The sequence below is a fragment of the Chinchilla lanigera genome, unplaced genomic scaffold (assembly GCF_000276665.1).
Source record: "Chinchilla lanigera isolate Chin_1 unplaced genomic scaffold, ChiLan1.0 scaffold00051, whole genome shotgun sequence".
Lineage (NCBI taxonomy): Eukaryota > Metazoa > Chordata > Mammalia > Rodentia > Chinchillidae > Chinchilla > Chinchilla lanigera.
Window position 1 is genome coordinate 11493450 of NW_004955452.1, and position 18499 is coordinate 11511948.

An 18499-nucleotide genomic window follows, 5' to 3' on the forward strand; every position below is an offset into this window, starting at 1 on the left:
ATTAACTGAACTACTTGATCCTTCCTGGTAGGGGGAAGAGAGGTCTCCCTCCCTCTCATTCCTTGCTATTCCAGGCCGGCATGGAATTTCCAAGGGCCTCACCTGGCAGAGAGCGGATGAATTCATAGACGTCTTCTACGTTCCACTTTGTGGGCTCACTTGGTAGGAAGTGGTGTCCCATGCCTACCAGATCCCGCATGTGCATGTCAGGGAGCTCCAGGTCCCGCTGGCCTTGTCGCCGGCGGGAGGTGGAGGAGCTGGCTGAGATGGGTGATAGGGGTTCCTCATAGCTTGAGTTATCTGAGCAACGGCTGGAGTCTTCCTGGCTGTGCGTCAGCTGCAATGCAGCAGTAACTGAAAGGGGTACAGTGCCTGTTGACTGGGGGCAGAGAGAAACAGCTTTCTTCAGAATGGGGGCACAAACAGCAGCAACGAGTGAAGGCAAGTATCTCTCCCTTCTCTGCTTGGTCCACTATTACATCCTGGAAGTTCCGGGATCAAACAGCATGTTCTGTGCTGTCTCCTTTCCGGCTCTGAACTGTCAGCCTTTTCCAGAACTGTTGCACATACCACACTGGATACAATGATCTGGTTTTATGTCTCCCTTTCTTTTAGATGTGACATTTTACTGTCTTTTTTTTTTTTAATGGTACCGGGAATCAAATTCAGGACCTTGCACTTGCCATGCAGGCGCTTGTGCCCCCGAACTATATCCCCGGCCCTTAGATGTGACATTTTAAACTAGGGCTCTATGTGAAATAGTAAGGCCTTGTCTCAAAAAATTTTTAAAAAACAGGGCTGAAGGTGTAGCTGAGAGGTAAAATACTTGCCCAGCACACATGTATCCCTGGGTTCAATCCCCAGTACCACAAACAAAACAAAATTAAACTAGGCTATGATTTCCTTTAAGAATATTAAGACTATGTTTTGAGAGCCTTAGTACCTAACAGTGTTCCTACTAGAGAGCTGTTGCTAAAAGTATTGGGCACATGGAGGAACAAAGCCCAGGCTTTGCTGGTCTCTCACCTGCTTCTTGGTATCCTTGCTAAGTGTTGGCAGACTGGCTTTGCTGGCCCGGCGGCGGTTGTGGGTTGTGGCCCCTGCCTTCTGCAGCTTGCTCCGGTCTGAATGGAAAAGTCCCACTCGCTTGGTGCATCCCACATTATACCTGTCAGGAGACACAGGTAAAGTTAGCAGTTGGAGGGCTCCTAAGCCCCTTTGTCTGACAAAATCTAAGTTCATCTACTGGTTCAAATCCTGACTCCATTCACTGCTGGATATGCAACTTTGGGCAACCACTTAAGTTCTGGGCCTTACCAAGAGTTGGGGAGACACCACTTGCCTTCTGAAACAGATCTCACAGGACCCGGATATAGCTCAGTGGCACAACGCCTGCCTGGCAAGCGCAAGGTTCTGAGTTCGATTCCCGGTACCAAAAACCAAACCAAAACAACAGGTCTCAAAGTGACCTGAAATAATGTTGGTGACATGTTTAACACAAAAACTTGCAGCCAGCATGGCTGACTGATGGCTAACATACTCTAAATACTACCTCGTCAGAACCTTGTCTTGCGGAGAATGGACAGGCAAAGCTTGACAAAGGGGCCCTGGCTGCTTCCAACATACAGCCTCATAACAGTGAGGCTGAGGACAGTGATTCTGCCTGAGCATGCAGAGAACTACTGCCTGGACCTAGAAATTTCTTCTCTTTTGTGGGCTCAGGACTCCAAGATCAGTTACTTCTTCCACTTGGTAAAAAGACCACATGGTATGGAGTTCCTTGTGACAGTGGCTGCTCAGGTTGACTTGGGGGACAGAAGACTACTAATTCAGAGGAGCCAGAACATCTTGAAGGTGGGGTGTTTTGCCAACTTGAACGGAGATGGGCCTTATGGGGAAAACAAGGAAGCTCCCCTGCGGACAATCAGGTAAAAGTTAATCATTTGGCCAAATTGTCACGATGCCTTGCTAACCTGAAACAAACATCTGCGCTCAGCAGAACACTTTGTCTCTGTTGTTGCTCAATAAACCTGGGAATGAGTCAGTTCAGGACTTCATTTCAGTGGAATGCCCTGACCCTCCACAAAGATACTGTCTCTTATGTTCCTTTCTGTAGCAGGGTTTGCTGGCCCAAATCTGGCAACATAGGACTTTAAAATCAGATGATTCTAAATCCCTAGGTCTGTGATTTATTAGCTGTGTCATCTTAGGGACAACTACTTCTTTATGGCTTAGATTTCCAACCACGTATTATTGTTGGATAATAATAACAACTGCCTTTGCGGGGCTATTGTGAAATGAGACAATGCACATTAACTGGCACCCACCACATAGCAGGTTCTCGATAAATGACAGCAATTATCATCAGTCTTCTAAGGTGGATGAAAGCTCACCTTGAGAACACTGTAACTAGTGCTGCAGTTCTAGGCAAAGCTTCTGCTGGAGGGCTTACTGTAAGGTGGTAGCTGCCAAAGGGAGCAAGGAGAATGGGTGCCAGTGGGACCCAGTAGGACAGCCCAGTTCATGGGTTGCTTCCTTTCCTCAGAGTCTGCTGCTCTCTCTGATGCACTCCTATGGGTTTTGGTTTCACAGACCCAGTGCCTTAGGGATGCAAAACTGTATCCAGGCAGCTCAAGGAAACAGGATGCTCGATAAGCCACACCTATGGTCTTCTGGGGTGGATGATTACCGGAAGGAGAAAGAAGGTATAAGCAGGATTCTAAGGTGCAGTCCAAGGTAAAGGAAGGTTAGACAAGGCAGTAGGCTGAAGCCACTCACCTTTTTGCACAAGCCATGGAACAGAAGCGCTTGGACCGCTTGAACTTGTAGGCAAAGTCCACCCGGCCACAGAGCTCACACTTGAGTTTGAGGGGAGTACCCTCCTCTTTGGATTCTGAAAAGTATGGAAATAGGTAAGTGTAGAGAAGGATAAATTCTTGTAGGTCTTCGAACAGCCCCACCACAGGCCTTCCCTGCTGTATCTGCCTCTTTATGTTCCTATGGATGTGACATACAGCTTACAAAATGCCAAAACACTTTCACTGCTGTTTTTGAAAAGTCTGTGTCTCCCCACTGGGAAGTTCCCAAAGATGCCTTGTAATAACCTTTGTAAACCTGGCATTTTTTTCAGGTCCTATAAACCTGAGGCATGACATAGGACCAAATCAGCAGCCTTCACAACCATGCAATGAAGGAGGAAGCTCACAGGAAATACTCTGGGTACTGTCATGACTGAGTCTTCAGGATTATCCCACCCTACTGATTCATCTAGCTGACTGCAGACCTGGGTCAGAGAACCCTGCACAACCCCCCGGCAGTTAGTGTACAAAGTATGGTCCTTGCCTGGCCACTGCTATGCCTCAGAGCTAGGCCAATCTGAATGCAGCCTTCTGAGTCAGTAACAGAAAGACAAGCTGGCCTGGTGCTGCCCTGTATTCACTTCTAGAATGTCCTAATGATTTCTAAAAGAAGTGCAACTCTTGCAATCCTGTGATTAGCTGGAGAAGCAGGTGATAAATGGTTCCCCATTGCTCTCGTCCCTGTTCTCCATGGACAGAGGAGGTACTGGGAGAAATGCTCACTGGATGGAAATGTTTGTCAGTCCTTGATCAGAGTTCCTCCACAGACACTGAGAAAGGGAAGGTGTGAGGCCTGCTATCCTGGCAACTGGAAGGCCTTCAGACAGGTCGAGGCACATACCTTGCAGGTAGGGTTCCTCCATCTCCGAGTCAGTGGTGGTGGTATGGTCCTGCTGTGAAAGTTTCTCAGGCAAAAACCCCTGTGCATACTTCTTCTTGAGATTCCCCACCAGCAAGGACGAGCGTCCCACCTACAGCACAGGTGACATGGAGGCCACAAAGGTTAGGCGGAATGGCTCCCTTGTCATGCAGCCTCATCACAATTACATGTATAAAGTATCCAGGCAGATACCAGCCCTCCTCAACTCCCCCGCCCAAGCCATCATTCAAGGTACCCTGCTCAATGGCCTATGTATCTCATGAGGGAAGAAACAATGGACATTGAAGCACAAGAATGGTTTTGGTCTGTGTCCAGTGGATGGCTTGGGAGGCCAGAATGAGTATCTATTTTTCCAGGTGTCTCATGCCAGAGAAAGGAGGAGATCAGGTTTCCCACAGTGCCAGATCAAGTGCCAGGCCCTGGAGCAGGGCTGAGTCTATGCGTGAGTGTACTTACGACAGAGAGACTCAGCACCTCTTTTTGGATTTCTTACTGTTCTCTGCCTTATCACTGCCCCTCTGAAGCCAGAGGTATAGGCAGTCGCAAGGGAGAGCTAGAAAAAAACATACTTGGGCCACAAAGCAAGTGCTCTGTGGCTGCCAGGATTCTAGATTTGCTTATTCACCTTTTTCATCCTCCCTTTGTGGCTGTTGTTCAGGCAGCGTAACGGCCATGTCACTTGATGTGTGACTCTAGGGCACTGGTGGCATGCCATTCAATCTGAATCTACCCTGTGAGACCAGCTGGTTCCTGGAGTTACTCCAGGAGACAAGGGGAGGACTTGGTCTAATGAGGGAAGACATGCAGCAGGACTAGGGCTATTTACAACTAGGTATCCCTCTGGATTTGCCACTGGCCTTGGACAACCTCCAGAGGGAAAGAGGACAAGAATCTATTTGTCTTTGGCATTTTTGAAGGGCCAGTCATCCATCTCAGTTAATCAAGCCCAGTCTTCTGCTAACTGATCAAACCACCTATGGATCCAAAGAATGAGCACAGAACAGATGGCAACCTGGAGAGACAGGTCTCCAACAGCTGGATAAAGTCTATCAGAAGATAGGCTAGTATGCACCTGGCTATAGGCTCTGCGCGCCTACAGAGCAACACCATGACTCCCACAATCAGCGCTGGGGGCTTTGCGCACATAAAGAATCTTCATGATTCTTTTACATTTCCTTTAAGTCTTAGGCTCTCATTGAAGACTCCAGACTGCATGTTTTCTGAGGACCCCTCAATCTCATTCACTTTCCCTTTCAGGGGGCTGTGCCCCCTGAAAACAGAGTGGAGGCTATGATCCTGCTCCCTCATTTTCATTTCCAATACATCTTGAAAAAACTGTACTCATATGCAGGTTCCTTTTGTTCTCTAACTGGCCAAAGTTTTGCCATTGAGAGGTTTTAGCATTCGAAGCTTGATGAGGTTTAATTTCCCCAAGTCCATTACCTCTCACTGAATACCCCACAGTGGACTAACTCTTCTAACCGAAGGATCACAGGTTACCAGGCAGGGACACACTAAGTGTGCAGAAACTCCTAATCAAGGTTTCCTGCCAGACACTCCTGATAACTGAGTGCCTCTAAACCTTGGTGAGATACTCAATCCTAGGGAAAAAAAAATAGTTCTGACATTTTTTGGGGTTGGTTAGCAAGGAAAGAGCAAACTGTCCACATTTTCAGAAACTGTACATGGAAATGCAAAAATATTCTAATACACATCCAAAATATACTTAAAAACAAAATAAAACAAAAAAAAAGAGGGGAAAAGAAGTAGTCCGTACCGGGAAAGGCTCCGCCCCCTCCTGGATCACAAACCCTTCGATAACATGCGTCAGGATTTGGGGTTTCACAATGGCCTGTGGTGGTTTATTCTCACCATTCTGGGGGGCAGTGCCGGCGATGCTGGAGGCAGAATTTCCGTTCCCTGAGGTCATGCCGGGGCTGCTGAGTTCGGTCAGTGCATGAACAATGCCCTGCCCTGTCTCTGCACAAGGGAGAGTAAGAAAACAAAGCAGTGGAAATCAAAATAGAGGTCGGGTCTGAGGAAGGGGTACGAAGGACTCAAAGTGCACTTGGCTTTTGCTGTACCACCAAATGACAGTGCCAACCAGGCAGTCCCCTCTCCTGACCTATTTAAAAGTGGTACAGTTTCAATGGACACATCACTAAATGTGAGCGTAATCACTTCTGCAAGAACATAGCTAATCAGTTAGCAGTGTTTCTTAATTTCCCAACAGTGTTAAGAACAGTTAAACCAGGTTAAATAGGTAAGAATTCTGTCTTTGGTGAGATAAAAACTTGAGCAATACTGATTTGGACAAATTAACGTTCAGCTTGATGGAGAAATTTAGTATTCAAGGTGATATCTAAAAAAGGATGCTAAAGTATGTGTAAGGCTTTAGAGTGTAACGGAGTTTGGCAGACAGAGGTTCAAAGAACCTTCTGTGAGTTTCCCTGGAAGGTGAAACATCAAAACACTGAACCCAAGAAATTGATGCCAAAGGGGCTGGGGGTTGAATGATGAGTAGACATTATCATGTGAATCTGGACTATCCAGAGACTGGTTATTTGGGGTCACTGCATTAAGACATGCACATATTCTTTTCTACCATGGAGGTTCCTGAGTACAGTCAGAATTTCCTATGCTGCTTCTGCTGGCCCCCTGCTCTCAAGCCCCTACCCTAGTGTGCACCTCCATAATTTCATTTCCTCCTAGTTAGACCTTCAGCAAATCATAGACCCTCCGTCTGTGAGTAGCCTTTGTTAAGTTCTCCATGAGGTGCTAGGCGTCCTATAAGAGCTAACCCAGTGCCCCCTAAAACGTTTGATGGGTGCCTTCCACACCACACACACCACAGCAGACCTCCTCTCCTTCACTTCCAAAATCTCTCCTGAACTGCTGGGATACAGGCAGGTGCTACCTCACCTGGCTGAAGATGCTCTGAGTTTGTGCTAAGGATCAAACTATCACCATGGAACAGGAATTCACAGTGCCAGATTATTTCCCCAGTGTGGTGAAACCAAAATAGACACAATATAGAACAGGTTTATTACTGGGTTTCAATACACCTTTATTCCCTTAAGCTTTTTCTTATTAGTAGTAACCCTGAAGCTCAATAAACCTCATTTTTCAGTGAAAAAGCATTATGACACATATTTAGTGCTCATTTCTCCATAATTCAACTATGTAATAAATTTCAAAGCTGAGCAGAAGTCATTCAAGAGATGTGACTGATACACATTTAAAAAAAACTTATCCCAGCAAGTGAGAAAAATTCTCGTAAGTGTCTACACTCATTTGAAAAAAATTAATAGCTCTGGCTTTTCAGTAGAGATGGAAAAATCCCCATTTTTGGAATTAAGTGTTTCTAAACTGTGAAGGTATTTGGAAACTGAAAAAAAACCTCTCCTTTACAATCTATGAACAGGTAGGAGAACTGAGTTAATCCCATAATCAATCAAATAAGTTTCTGCTTTTAAATTTTAAATATTCAAACCTATATCTTTACAATTAAATTTGTTTTGCTTTCTAATATTTTAAATGTGCAAAGAAACAAATGCATACTTTATTTAAAACAGTAGATAGATAAATGTTAAAACAAAAGCTTTACATGAAAGCTAAAGTTATATGTATTTTTTAGGTGATATTTGTTTCCTCCTCATTAGAGCCTAGTGAAACACTCCCTATAATGAACTGTAGATCACAGAATCACAAGATCAAAAGGTAGTTTCAATCTCTTACCAATGTTTGAAATGCTTGAACATTCTTTATGATACCCCAGCCTACTGACTTTCTAGCATTTATTTGAGTGCCTCTAATGACAAAGGAACTCACTATCATTTAAGCATATGTTAAATTACTTTGGGAAGTACAGTTAAAAATTCTTAGCCGCGCATGGTGGTGCACACCTGTAATCCCAGCACTCGGGAGGCTGAGGCAGGAGGATCGGTGCGAGTTCGAGACCAGTCTGGGCTACAAAGTGAGCTCAAGGCCAGCCTGAATTGCGTAGCGAGACCCTGTCTCAAAAAAACCCAAAAAACCAAAACCAAAACCAAAAAAATTCTTCCTACTTATAAGGAGCCCAAAATCTGTCTTCCAGTTAATTTCTACCCACCCATTAATCTTGGCTTTGCTTCTCAAGAAGAGACTCAGGCCAATTACCATATACTGCTCAAAGTACACAACCCTAGACCTGGCTTTGAGATTGGTCTCTGTCGCTAAGTGAATTATAGCAAGTCATGGTCCCTTTCTGAGACTGTTTCACCAGCAGTAAAATAACTGCTAATACCTACCTGTGTTGCTGTGTGCAGTGTTAGCTTCCAAGAGATGCTCAAGAAATACTCGGGGTCATGAAGGGCGCCACTCATGACCTCAGCTGTCTTCTGTTCTCCAGGCCAACCCCCTCTTTTTCAACTAACTATTCCTTATGTAACAACAGTGCAAGTTCTTCACCATCTTATGTCTTCTTTGCCTGTATCTTTTAATGTCAGATCCGGTCAATACAGAACATAATCTATCAAGTGTAATCATCTAGGAGATCTGATTAGTAAGATTTTTGTTTTGTTTAGCTGTCATAGTCCCAACTGAGACACAGGTAGAAGGAAGTGGCTCCCTTGTTTCATTTTACAATCCTTCTGAAATAACGGCCTAAGATAGAAGCAACTCTCCTCTGAATTCTAAGATTGCTCTCATCTCCTGTTGATACTCATCACCAAACTGCTCGTGATATCCTTCCTTGACTGTAGTCTCCCTGTCCCATCCCCGTGACCTGTGTCTACTGTACCCTGGCATTAAATTTTGTTTTTTTTTATTTTTTCTCCGGTACCGGGAACCGAACTCACGACCTTGCGCTTGCCAGGCAGGCGCTTTTGCCGCTGAGCTAAATCCCCGGCCCCCCTGGCGTTAAATTTTGAAGTCAGATACTTTTTCTCGTGTCAAACACAGATATATTCACCAGCTTAGAGGCTTCAGAGCCAATGCTATCTCTGGAAAGCAGACTTTTTGGAATCTGAGTTAAAAAAAAAATCTTAGAGGACAAACTAATAAACTCTTCATCCTATCATTAGAAGTCTCACTCTTCATTATAACCCTGGGGCAGATTACAGGAAAGACAGAACCTAAGGGGGCAGAAAGGAGGGTATTCTGCAAATAATAAAGCTTCACAGCTGTTTTGCTTTGCAGTTATTTTGTAGGCCAACAGCTCATCATCTGCATTAGTAACAAAGGAGTTTAGGGCTATTTCTGGAATGACCAAATACAACCTCACCCCTGCCAAGCTCAGCACACTGAGATTAATTTAATCTGCTTCTTGCTCTCTCCCAGACTGCTTTTCGGCGTGGCTGGGGCAAAGCAGCTTAATAGTGAAACTTGCAGAAACCTGCCCTGCTGGCCTACAAGCCAGATAAAAGAAACAAAGAAATATTCAATCTCTGGAATGTGGTTCAGTACTCAATTCTCTTGACTAGTCCCAAGTTTGAAAATGCTGCTGGGGGATTCCCACAGGTCTCGACTGCCTTTATACAACCAGCACCTGAAGTGGAGGCAGGACACGGAGCTGGAGGGGCTGGGAAGTAAAGCTGAGCTCCAGTGGGAAGCAGGGAGGGAGAAACTTGCCTTGAACTGAAGTTAACCACAGAGGACCAAGTATTTGGGTCACAGTGAACAAAACAGAATGTGCTGGCGGGTGTCACAGAACATATGTCTCATTCAGGTCTCATGCACAGTTTTGGCAGAAACAGCTCTTAAGCAGGATAAAATAGGAAGGACCACCTCATGAGAAACCTGCTTCAGGGCTGGTTATCTCTACTAAGCAGAGCAAGGGGCTGTAACTCAGTCACCCCTGTACCTCAGGGGCTAATCCAATGCCCAAGATGTGACAGATGCCTAATATCTGCTAAGCTGGAATATATGGAATCCAGTCTTTGTCTTCACTGTCAGCATAGAGTACAGGTGTTCCTGATAAAAAAAAAAAAAACAAGCAATGTGGTACCCGCTGAGATCTGCTGATTGCTTTCTAAGCCTCTGTGGCTGGAGAGAGGTTAGGCTGGTGACTGCCTACAGGCATGGCATTCCTGGGTACTTAGCCATGAAGAATAGCTATTCTTTGGCCCACTTCTTCCTGACACAGTGGGGATTTCCTCAGAAAAAGGAGATACAGCATGAAGTCTTACCCTAAGGGTGGAACTGAGCCCCAGAACTCTGGGTTCCCTATTCCATTTTGAAACATTTATAGTAGATCCTGAAACCTGCCAGGAGGGATGAGCTCTAGAGGCAGAAGTAGGGAGGGCCTGGAAAAATGACTGCCCTCACGACTGGTTGGTAAGCATCCAGAGAGGCTGCATTTTCCAGCTGGCTGAAGACAGAGGTCAAGCTGGTCCCAGCTATGCAAAATCTGAGTACTTATGAGCCAGTTCTGATGCTCTTTCTATGCACCGGGAAGGGAAAAACCCCTACCTGTTATGCTGGAATACAGGTTTGCAGCAACATTTGCTAGGGGCAATGGAGATGGCCTAGCACTCACTGTTTGCCCTGTTTCATAGGCCTGTGGGGCCTGATTATGGAGGAAACAGAACCGCTGGTGCTTCTCCTTCTACTTTCTGCAGCCTGTTTACCAGCTGATTCCCACTTTCTCTAGATATGAGAAGAAGGAATATTTTAATTTAAAAGATTTCCAACTATCCTTGCTTGGCTGCAGCAGGATTAAGACAGAACTAATGAAGTTAAAGAATTTAAGGGAGTAGAGTAGGTGATAACATGGATTATTTTCTTATGGCAAATTCTGCTCAACAAATGACAAAACAAGGCTGCCTATCAAGAACAGAGCACCTGCTGTGGGCCCAAGCATCACAGTAATGCTTACTGTGCCTAAGGTTAGCACTGCCAATGAGTGACAGGGTGGCTAGGAGGTCACAGCAGGGTTCCTAAAGAAGTGTACTCTAGAGAAAGCCCCAGTGGAGCAGCAGCTGACAGAGGTTATGAGCCTTATCCACACAGGCAGCAGGTCAGCCTGCCCAGTCCCAGCAGCAGGATGGCCTGCCAAACAGTATGCTCAGGGTATAGTACCCTGGCCTATAGAAAGATCAAGGGCCACCCTTACAATCTCTTTGATCCTACTGGACGCCCCCCCCAAGGAAATTAGTAGGACTTTCAAAGTGTGGAAGCGGAAATATTTCAAGAGCACCAAATTCTTGACATCCCTTCCTCCCCAGGACAAGGAAGGGAAAGGGAAGGAGAGGGAGGCAACCTAGGGCTCTATCCTCGGACCCTCACAGAGTCCATCAATTAAAGAAATTCATTTGGTAAACAATGTTATTTAAAATGCAACCGTGGGCCCTAAGGTCATTCACACCTTACCATGAATCACTGCACTTAAGAAAAGCAGACTGCCCAGTTTAGGAACAGAGGTGTGATGGGAAAGGAGGGGATGGTGGGGGGGTGTTTTGAATGACGGGGCATTATTAGACCACACAGAATCTGAGTGAAGGCCCCTGAATCAAAAGTCTAAATTTTCTAGAAGAAGCAACTGAAGTCTCTGGGATGAGCTGACTTATCTAATGTCACAAAGGTAGATAGAGGCAGCAATGAGAGCTTTAGATTTCCCCGGGTGTGCTGCTCAAGTGGAGTAGTGGAGGGAGGGCTGTGGTTAGATTAGCTATGGATGGCATCAGGGCACTTGGAAAAAGTGGACAGGGAATATAAACTGCCTTCTGCAACACTCTGAAACAGAGGCCATGTATCATATCATATGGGGTCTGGAGCATTCAGGTTAGGAAGAGAGGGATAATCTTGGTCAGTGATTCCTAGAACAGGATTCCTGGACTAATAGGAAAAGGATCTCTGAGCATCGTTCATCAGAACGTCCCAACTAAATTCTGTATTTCAAGACAGCTAAAAATGAACTAGCACTGGTAACTTCAACAGAGCTAGACATGCTATGATTTAACACCATGTTCCCCAAATTTAAAAGCTATCAGTTAAGATGACTCCTTTCTTTCTCAAGAGTTTTTACATTAAATTTACACAGTGATTACACATTCATCTCTTGTGTAGATTGTATGTGTTACAGGTATGCATTTTAGAATCAAGGTGAGAGTGAATGTCATTTGGAAGACAGCACCATCTAGAACACTCACAAAAGGCCCTCTGTGGTATGAAAATTGTAGGTCCCATCCTACCCTAGTGTCCTCTGCGTATCAGAAGCAGGAGGGATCAGAAGAACCAGTGCCAAATGTTTATTAACCTCCTCAGTGCTGCTAAGGACAGCGCTGTCAGACGTGTAAGACCCCCTGGCCTGGAGTACACTCAAGGTGTGGTAGTCACATAGGCATCACTACCAGCCTGCCCCGAGAGCACCTCCTCTACCTGCTGACAAGAGCAGTTTGCTTTCAACTGCTCCAGAGAGAAGGGAAGGAATACAGTGGCAGGAGGGCCTCTTGGGATTAGCCATGGATGGGGCATTTTGTCCAGCATAGTGGAGAACTACTCAGTCATGAAGCATGACTCCCTCAAAGTCACACCCGGGTTCACTACGGGAAGGGAGGTGGCCAAGAGAATAGAGGAGGAAGTGAGCCCTCACTGTACTGCACGGTGACCTGGTTGAATCTGGGTTAGCAGGACTGAAGAGCAGACATGCTTCTTTGCATATGAAGCATTTGGGCTGAGTACCACTTGCTAAGGATTATTGGGGAGGCAGGCTCCTCCCTTGCTGGCAGCCATTACCATACAGCTGACTTTCATGCTGTCTCTCAGGACATGGCAGAGAGCACCCTTCTGACTCACCCACAATCCCCAGCTAAAGTGTACACAAACTGAATTGTAAATAGCTGAAAGTCTTCCAAGCTGCCACTCCCGTTAGGAGGGAAGGAATCAATGGAGCGAATAGCCACCCTCCCCTATGCGGCACAGGACGACAGGAGCAATTCGGGGACTTCCAAGCAGCTGCTTGAACTGCCTCCCAGGCAGGCCACAGCTGAGCACCACAAAGAGGCTCCGGTTAAATGCAGCAGTGGTTCCTGTGGGAGCGCAGAGTGAGTTTTAACACGCCGCTGCACCAGGAATGAGCTAGCAGTGGCTGAAGGGTCAAGTGAGAGTTTTCAGAGTTCTGCTTAGCTCTCGCAAGAAGGCCAGTCTATAAGATGATATCTAATGGTGGGCCCATGGGCTCCCAGGTGGTTTCATATCACAGTCCCTTGGTGACAGTTTCACAGGCAACAAGTCTGGGACCACAGAAGAGGCTCTACAGAGACTCGAAGGTCACAGGAGATGAAAGGGAGACTGGCAGGGTGAGAAAAGCACTGGCTCTAGGCTCAGGCCTGGGTTCACTGTGATGATCTGTGTGGCTTCAAGCATTCAGTTATCTTCCAGGTCTTAGGTATTCCATCTTTAAGGAAAAGGATCATATCGCCTATCCTGCAAGGTGACAATAAATAGCAGTTTATGCATGTGACATACCTGGTACTAAAGTGATGGTGAAGTTGTGCTACCTGGCAGTTAACAATGTGGGATGAGATAGACCCCAGGCTTCAATCCTAGCCTGTAACGCCAGCAGGCTACTCTCAGCCTCAGTTTCCTAGTTTGTGACTTGGCTTACTCTGTCTTACCTGGCTGTGTGAGGATCCAGTAATATAATGCAGCACAACACAGGGGAACAGTTCTGAGCTGGCCACAGCAGTAAAACAAGGTCACTGAGAGCAAGCAACCCTAACCTCCCTGTCACTGAACCAGCCTCTTCCTGCCCCAGAACAGAGCTGTTTTTCCCATGGTCCAAACAGAGGTATCACTCATGTGCCGCAATGGTTTGGTCTACCTCAGAGCAGCTTGTCCTGACTTTATCATAACAGAAGTGCTTTTGCTCTCTAGTGAATTTCAATTCACTGTCAATAGCTATTAATCCAAAGTAGAAGAAGACAAGCACCACATCCCCTTTTTATATAAATCTCTCATAAAGAGTCTCAGACTTATCAAGGAGACATTGCAGAACCCTAGAAAACAGAAAGAAGGCTTAACTTTAAGACAAAGAACTGCTTTACTTAAGACATAATAAATTTGTAGAACTTACAGTGGTACGAGATGATTTAGCCTGTGAAATGAAATCAGTTTAAAAGGCTAAACTCATGGAACAGGGATTTTTGCCAGTTTACAAAAGAAATCTAGAAATGTTTAGTAAATGTCCCAATTATTTAATGGCTAATAACAAGGAAAATTAACCATGTTCTCCAATTTGACATTTATTTTTGAGTACCAATGGTAGGATCACTATCTTAGATAAAAGGCAGGGGGTGGGATGGATGAGGCAGTGCCAGGCCTCAGTTATGTTACCTACATAATTTTAGGTCCAGATCATACTTATCTTGTAAAAAACCTTTCTGCTAGTTTCTTCTCCTGGAAAACATTACCCCTTTTCTTCTTGTACCCTTGTCCAAGCTTTCAATACCCTATCTGCCACCAGTCAACTGAAGGAACAGATAATACTGATTACTGGAGGCTTGGAAATGTGGATTAAATAAGCTTCACATTCTTTTTAATTTAAAGTGTCACGTGCTCTGGTTGTTTCAAATGCCTTCATACAGCTGTGTAGTTTTAGAATACATATGGATGGCTTCAAATATACTAAAGATACCAGTAATTATGCATTTTTGAGACACAACAGCCCTGCAACTAGACCTTTAAAAATAACTCAGCAGTCATGAACTTAATTTTCTTGCCAACATTTTCAATATTCAGTATCAGTTCTGGTCCTCATCTACTGCAGAAGAGTTGGTCATGACATGGTATCTAACAGTTATCTTTTCTCAGTAGAAGTTATAATAAATTTCACTGTTAAGAGGAAAATTATCCCAGAAACAGACATTTAGTTATGCTTTAAAGAAAGTCATAACAGCAAACTGGGACTCTCTTCAACATCTGGATTCATCTTAGAACACTAGCAATTTGTGTTTAACAGCAATCATTTATTTGCCAGATGTAGAATGTTCTTCTGGGCTTATCTGAATTAAAATGTCATTTGGAAATTGAAAGAATAGGAAAGTATGTCCCTTTTCACTAACTATAAATAACTTGGAAGGGGAAGGAAGAAGAAAAGCATGCAGTTTGCTGTGCTGGCCTAGATGGTCTAATAATGAATCTCCCAGTAAGAGTCTATTATTTAAAATATATGTTATGCTTATTATACTCTTTATCTTCAAAAACTAATAATTCTAAATTGTATAACTTGATTAACTATAAATCACCTCATTTCTTGATCATGTCAGTTATATCTCTCTTTTGTTACTGATGTGGGGAAAAACTTCAGAACTTCTAAAACAGTTGTGTTGGGTAGATAAATGGTTGTTTTCCTAACATTTCCCAAAATATCCATGATGTAAAGTAGAATTAAAGATGGTTTGCCTCTGAGTATCTTTATAAAAATCGAATCAGTATTCTGGGGTAGCTAACAATTAAAAATGGAACACTTTAAATGTTAATGCTTAATATGAAAACTATGTGTATTTGACTTATGAATAAAGTTATCTTATGTGGCCCTTAAAAGAAAACCAGAAAAAATATTCAGAATCTTTGCAAATCATGACTCATGTTATAGTTGAAACCATGCTATACAAACCTTTAAAACATAAATCTATACATGCTCAGCCTCTACTGTGAGAGGGAGTCCAACTTTTGGTTGTTAAATCACTGGAGAGAATAATTTCTGTCACTTGTACAAAGGCCCCTATCAGAGTAGACTGCATAAGGCAGTCAGTCCTCACCTTGCTTGACAGGGAAGGTGAGAGGGAAGGGCAAGCCCAGACACTGGATCTCACTTCAGGGTAGTCTCTGTAAGGGTACACAAAAGCCCTTCTCTATTACCACTTTTCTCAGATTTCTCCTCCTTGTCCTTTTCCAATTGCAAAATGGCACTATGCAAAGGGAATAAAGGAGGAAGCCTCACTTATGAAGACTCCTTATTCTCATGTCCTTCCTCTCCTATTAGGTTTCTGTTTAGAAGAGAATCTTTTTGGTGGATGAAACCAAATGTTTGGAGCACGAATACCAAACAGTCAGAACTCTGAAAATAAATTTGGACTGACTCAAGAAGAGGGAAAAGTCCTTCGTAGTTTCAAACTAACATGGAGCAGTAGTATCAGACCCAGAACCAATATCCTAGTCACCAGTTTTAACTTTTATTTTACCTTGCTGATCCATTAGCTGAAGTACGGGCAGGAGGCAGGTAAACTTTATTTGGCAAATGGTTATCAAATGCCTAACGAGACTTTCAGCCCAAAAGGAGGACAGAGACCTACAGGAAGAGTGTAGAACAGTGAAATCATCTGTTGTATACACACCAGAGAGGGAGGGAGAGAAACAGAGAGGGACAGAGAGAGGAGAGACAAGACAGAAAGAGAAACAGAGAGAGAGAGAGACAGACAGAGGGTGGAAGGAAGGAGGAAGAGACAGATACTCCTAAGCACATGAGTTCTTAATTCTGAAACTGTGCATACATTTCCTTAAATAAGACAACCGAGGGAAGGGACAATCATTGTAAGAGTATGCAAAGGCAGAAGCAAGAACAGTTCAATTTTATAAGCTCGTATATCCATCTATTCCTTTTCACGTAATTTATTCCCTCTCCCTCCTGGATCAGAACCAGGGGATCCAAACCATCCGAGACAGGAAATGAGTAAGACAGGAAAAAGGATGTGGTCTGAAAAAGAGTGGATTCTGGGACTGAGCCAGAGCAAGTAACATTAACAGGCATAGGGTCAGAGCTAAGGGGAAGCGGTCTCAGTGACAGGAAAACAAATCTCAGTATCAATCAGCTTATACTAGAAAGTCAAAGACAGGAGTATGTCTATAGAATAAAACTACTCTCCTAAAACACTGTCCTCCAGGAAACAGTGCAGAGTATGCAGAGAAGCAATGGATAGAGACCTGTTAGTGGGAGAACATGACTAGAACAGGAGTTGGAATTTCCTCTTTACTTTGAGGAAAGAAAATAGTATGTATGAAGTGTACTTGAAGGTAAATTAAAAATTAAGCCAGAATGTGGAGGAGACGTGGAAAGTGATAGAAAGTGGATATATGATAGAACATCAACATGCTCTAAGTACTTATGCACCACATGTCAGTAAAGAACAGTTTGGGGGAAGAAAAGGAGGTGGAAACAGGAAATACTGCACATGAAAAGGCAGTTACACAACTAGAAACCAACTTATGAACGAACAACAGAGAAGTGGACTAAGAAACTACTCACTCTTTTGAGATTAAGGCTGGAAGAAAAGAGGCATCTATTCTTTCCAGTGTGTATGGATCAGCCTGAAACAGATCTTGGGTGGGCAGAGAAGCTGGGCTCACGTGATAAACACTGCCTGGAAAGGGTAGGTGCCAGAAGAGCACCATTCCCCGTCTGCCAGACCCTCTGTGAAACAAGCCCGCCCTTGTCAAGGAGCCAGGCCAGAAGCCCTTGTCCTTGCCTCAGGCTCGAATTTAGGTGCAAAAATTAATAGTGGAAAACAGTTATTAGGTGATTTGAAAGTGTGACTATTTCCAAACAATTTAGATATTGGGGTTAGTGTTAAAATCACTTATAGTCTCCACAGGCCTCCAACAGTACTTTACCTAAAATAGGAGTTTGATAAAGGTGTATTGAATCTAACTGAATGAAACCATAACTATTCAGCTGTGCTGGTACATTAAATTAAAGACAAAATCCAATTGCCCTGCAGTAAAAACAGTAGGGTACTTTCTAGACTCAATGATGCGATGTCCTACCTCCCTTGTTATCCATGCCTAAACTGTAATCAATAGGCACTGTCACAAGTCTGCTGTCCTGTACCTAAGTAAAAAACGGAGGAAGTAGAAATACAGGAACAAGAAGGCATTTCCTTGCCTCATTAGCCTGTAATGTTCATGCTGACCTAGAAATCTTGGCAGTTCCAACATTCGGGTAACTCTAGAGGGGAAGAAAAACCCCAGGTGAATGATAATTGGATTACCCTGTAATGCCCTAGGGCCAAATGGCTGAAAAAAGCCTAGGACTGTGGGGTCTAAAACAGTCAAAGAGACATTTATTTCCTAAACCCAAAACCTCAGCCACTCGGGCTGACAAACAAAGGGATGGAACAGTTTAAAAGGGGGTTGTCCTAATTTAAATTGGGGACATTCGGCGACTTTAGGTACATAGTTTATTTTTCAAGGGATCCTCTGGGCCCAGTATGCTAATGGGAGGGGACTACGGACCAAGGATGGGAGATCTCTGAGGAGAAAGCTGTCACTGATTTGTAAAGCATAAAAAAGAAGTGTGCTTTGCATAACGCACGAACAAGGTAAACATTCTAGATGTGTAGTAAGGAAAAGAAAGTTGATCAGAAAGTATCTTAGCGAAATCTGTTCAGGCAGCAAAGGCAAAATGGGGCTCGGAGGGTGAGGGTCTCAACGGGAATAAACTGGCATCCAACGACACAGTAGCCATTGCGTTAGGTGTTCACATCGCAGCTTCAATGGTTTGCGACCTGGCCCTGGGCAAAGTATCTCGCTTTGTGAACTTCGGTTAAATAGAGAATTTCACAAATCACAAATCCCGGTTTTAACGTGAAGAACCAACAAATGTAGCATAGTGGCACAGAAAGAAGAGAAAATGCTCTTCTAAAAATGGAAGCGAGGACAGGCACCGAACAGCTTGTCCTTCTCCATCCAATAAGAAACCTCCGCAAGGCTGAACTACGTTAAGAACAAAACTCTCCTGCGAGGCCGCAGCCGCCTCCTGGGTAGGTGCAGTCGATCCGCCGGG

General features: G+C 44.3%; 1 protein-coding gene across 2 annotated transcripts in view; it reads right to left on the reverse strand.

Moving 5' to 3' along the window:
• The window catches only part of Phc2 (polyhomeotic homolog 2 (Drosophila)), a 48283-nt gene that overhangs the window by 3114 nt on the left and 26670 nt on the right, over positions 1-18499 (reverse strand). For both annotated transcript variants that reach the window (XM_013519535.1, XM_013519534.1), the window contains exons 9-13: positions 5516-5718; positions 3700-3829; positions 2779-2893; positions 1027-1168; positions 103-379 (exon numbers count right to left, since the gene is read on the reverse strand). In XM_013519535.1, the coding sequence (XP_013374989.1) occupies positions 103-379; positions 1027-1168; positions 2779-2893; positions 3700-3829; positions 5516-5718 (867 nt within the window). The remainder of the gene's footprint in view (positions 1-102; positions 380-1026; positions 1169-2778; positions 2894-3699; positions 3830-5515; positions 5719-18499) is intronic.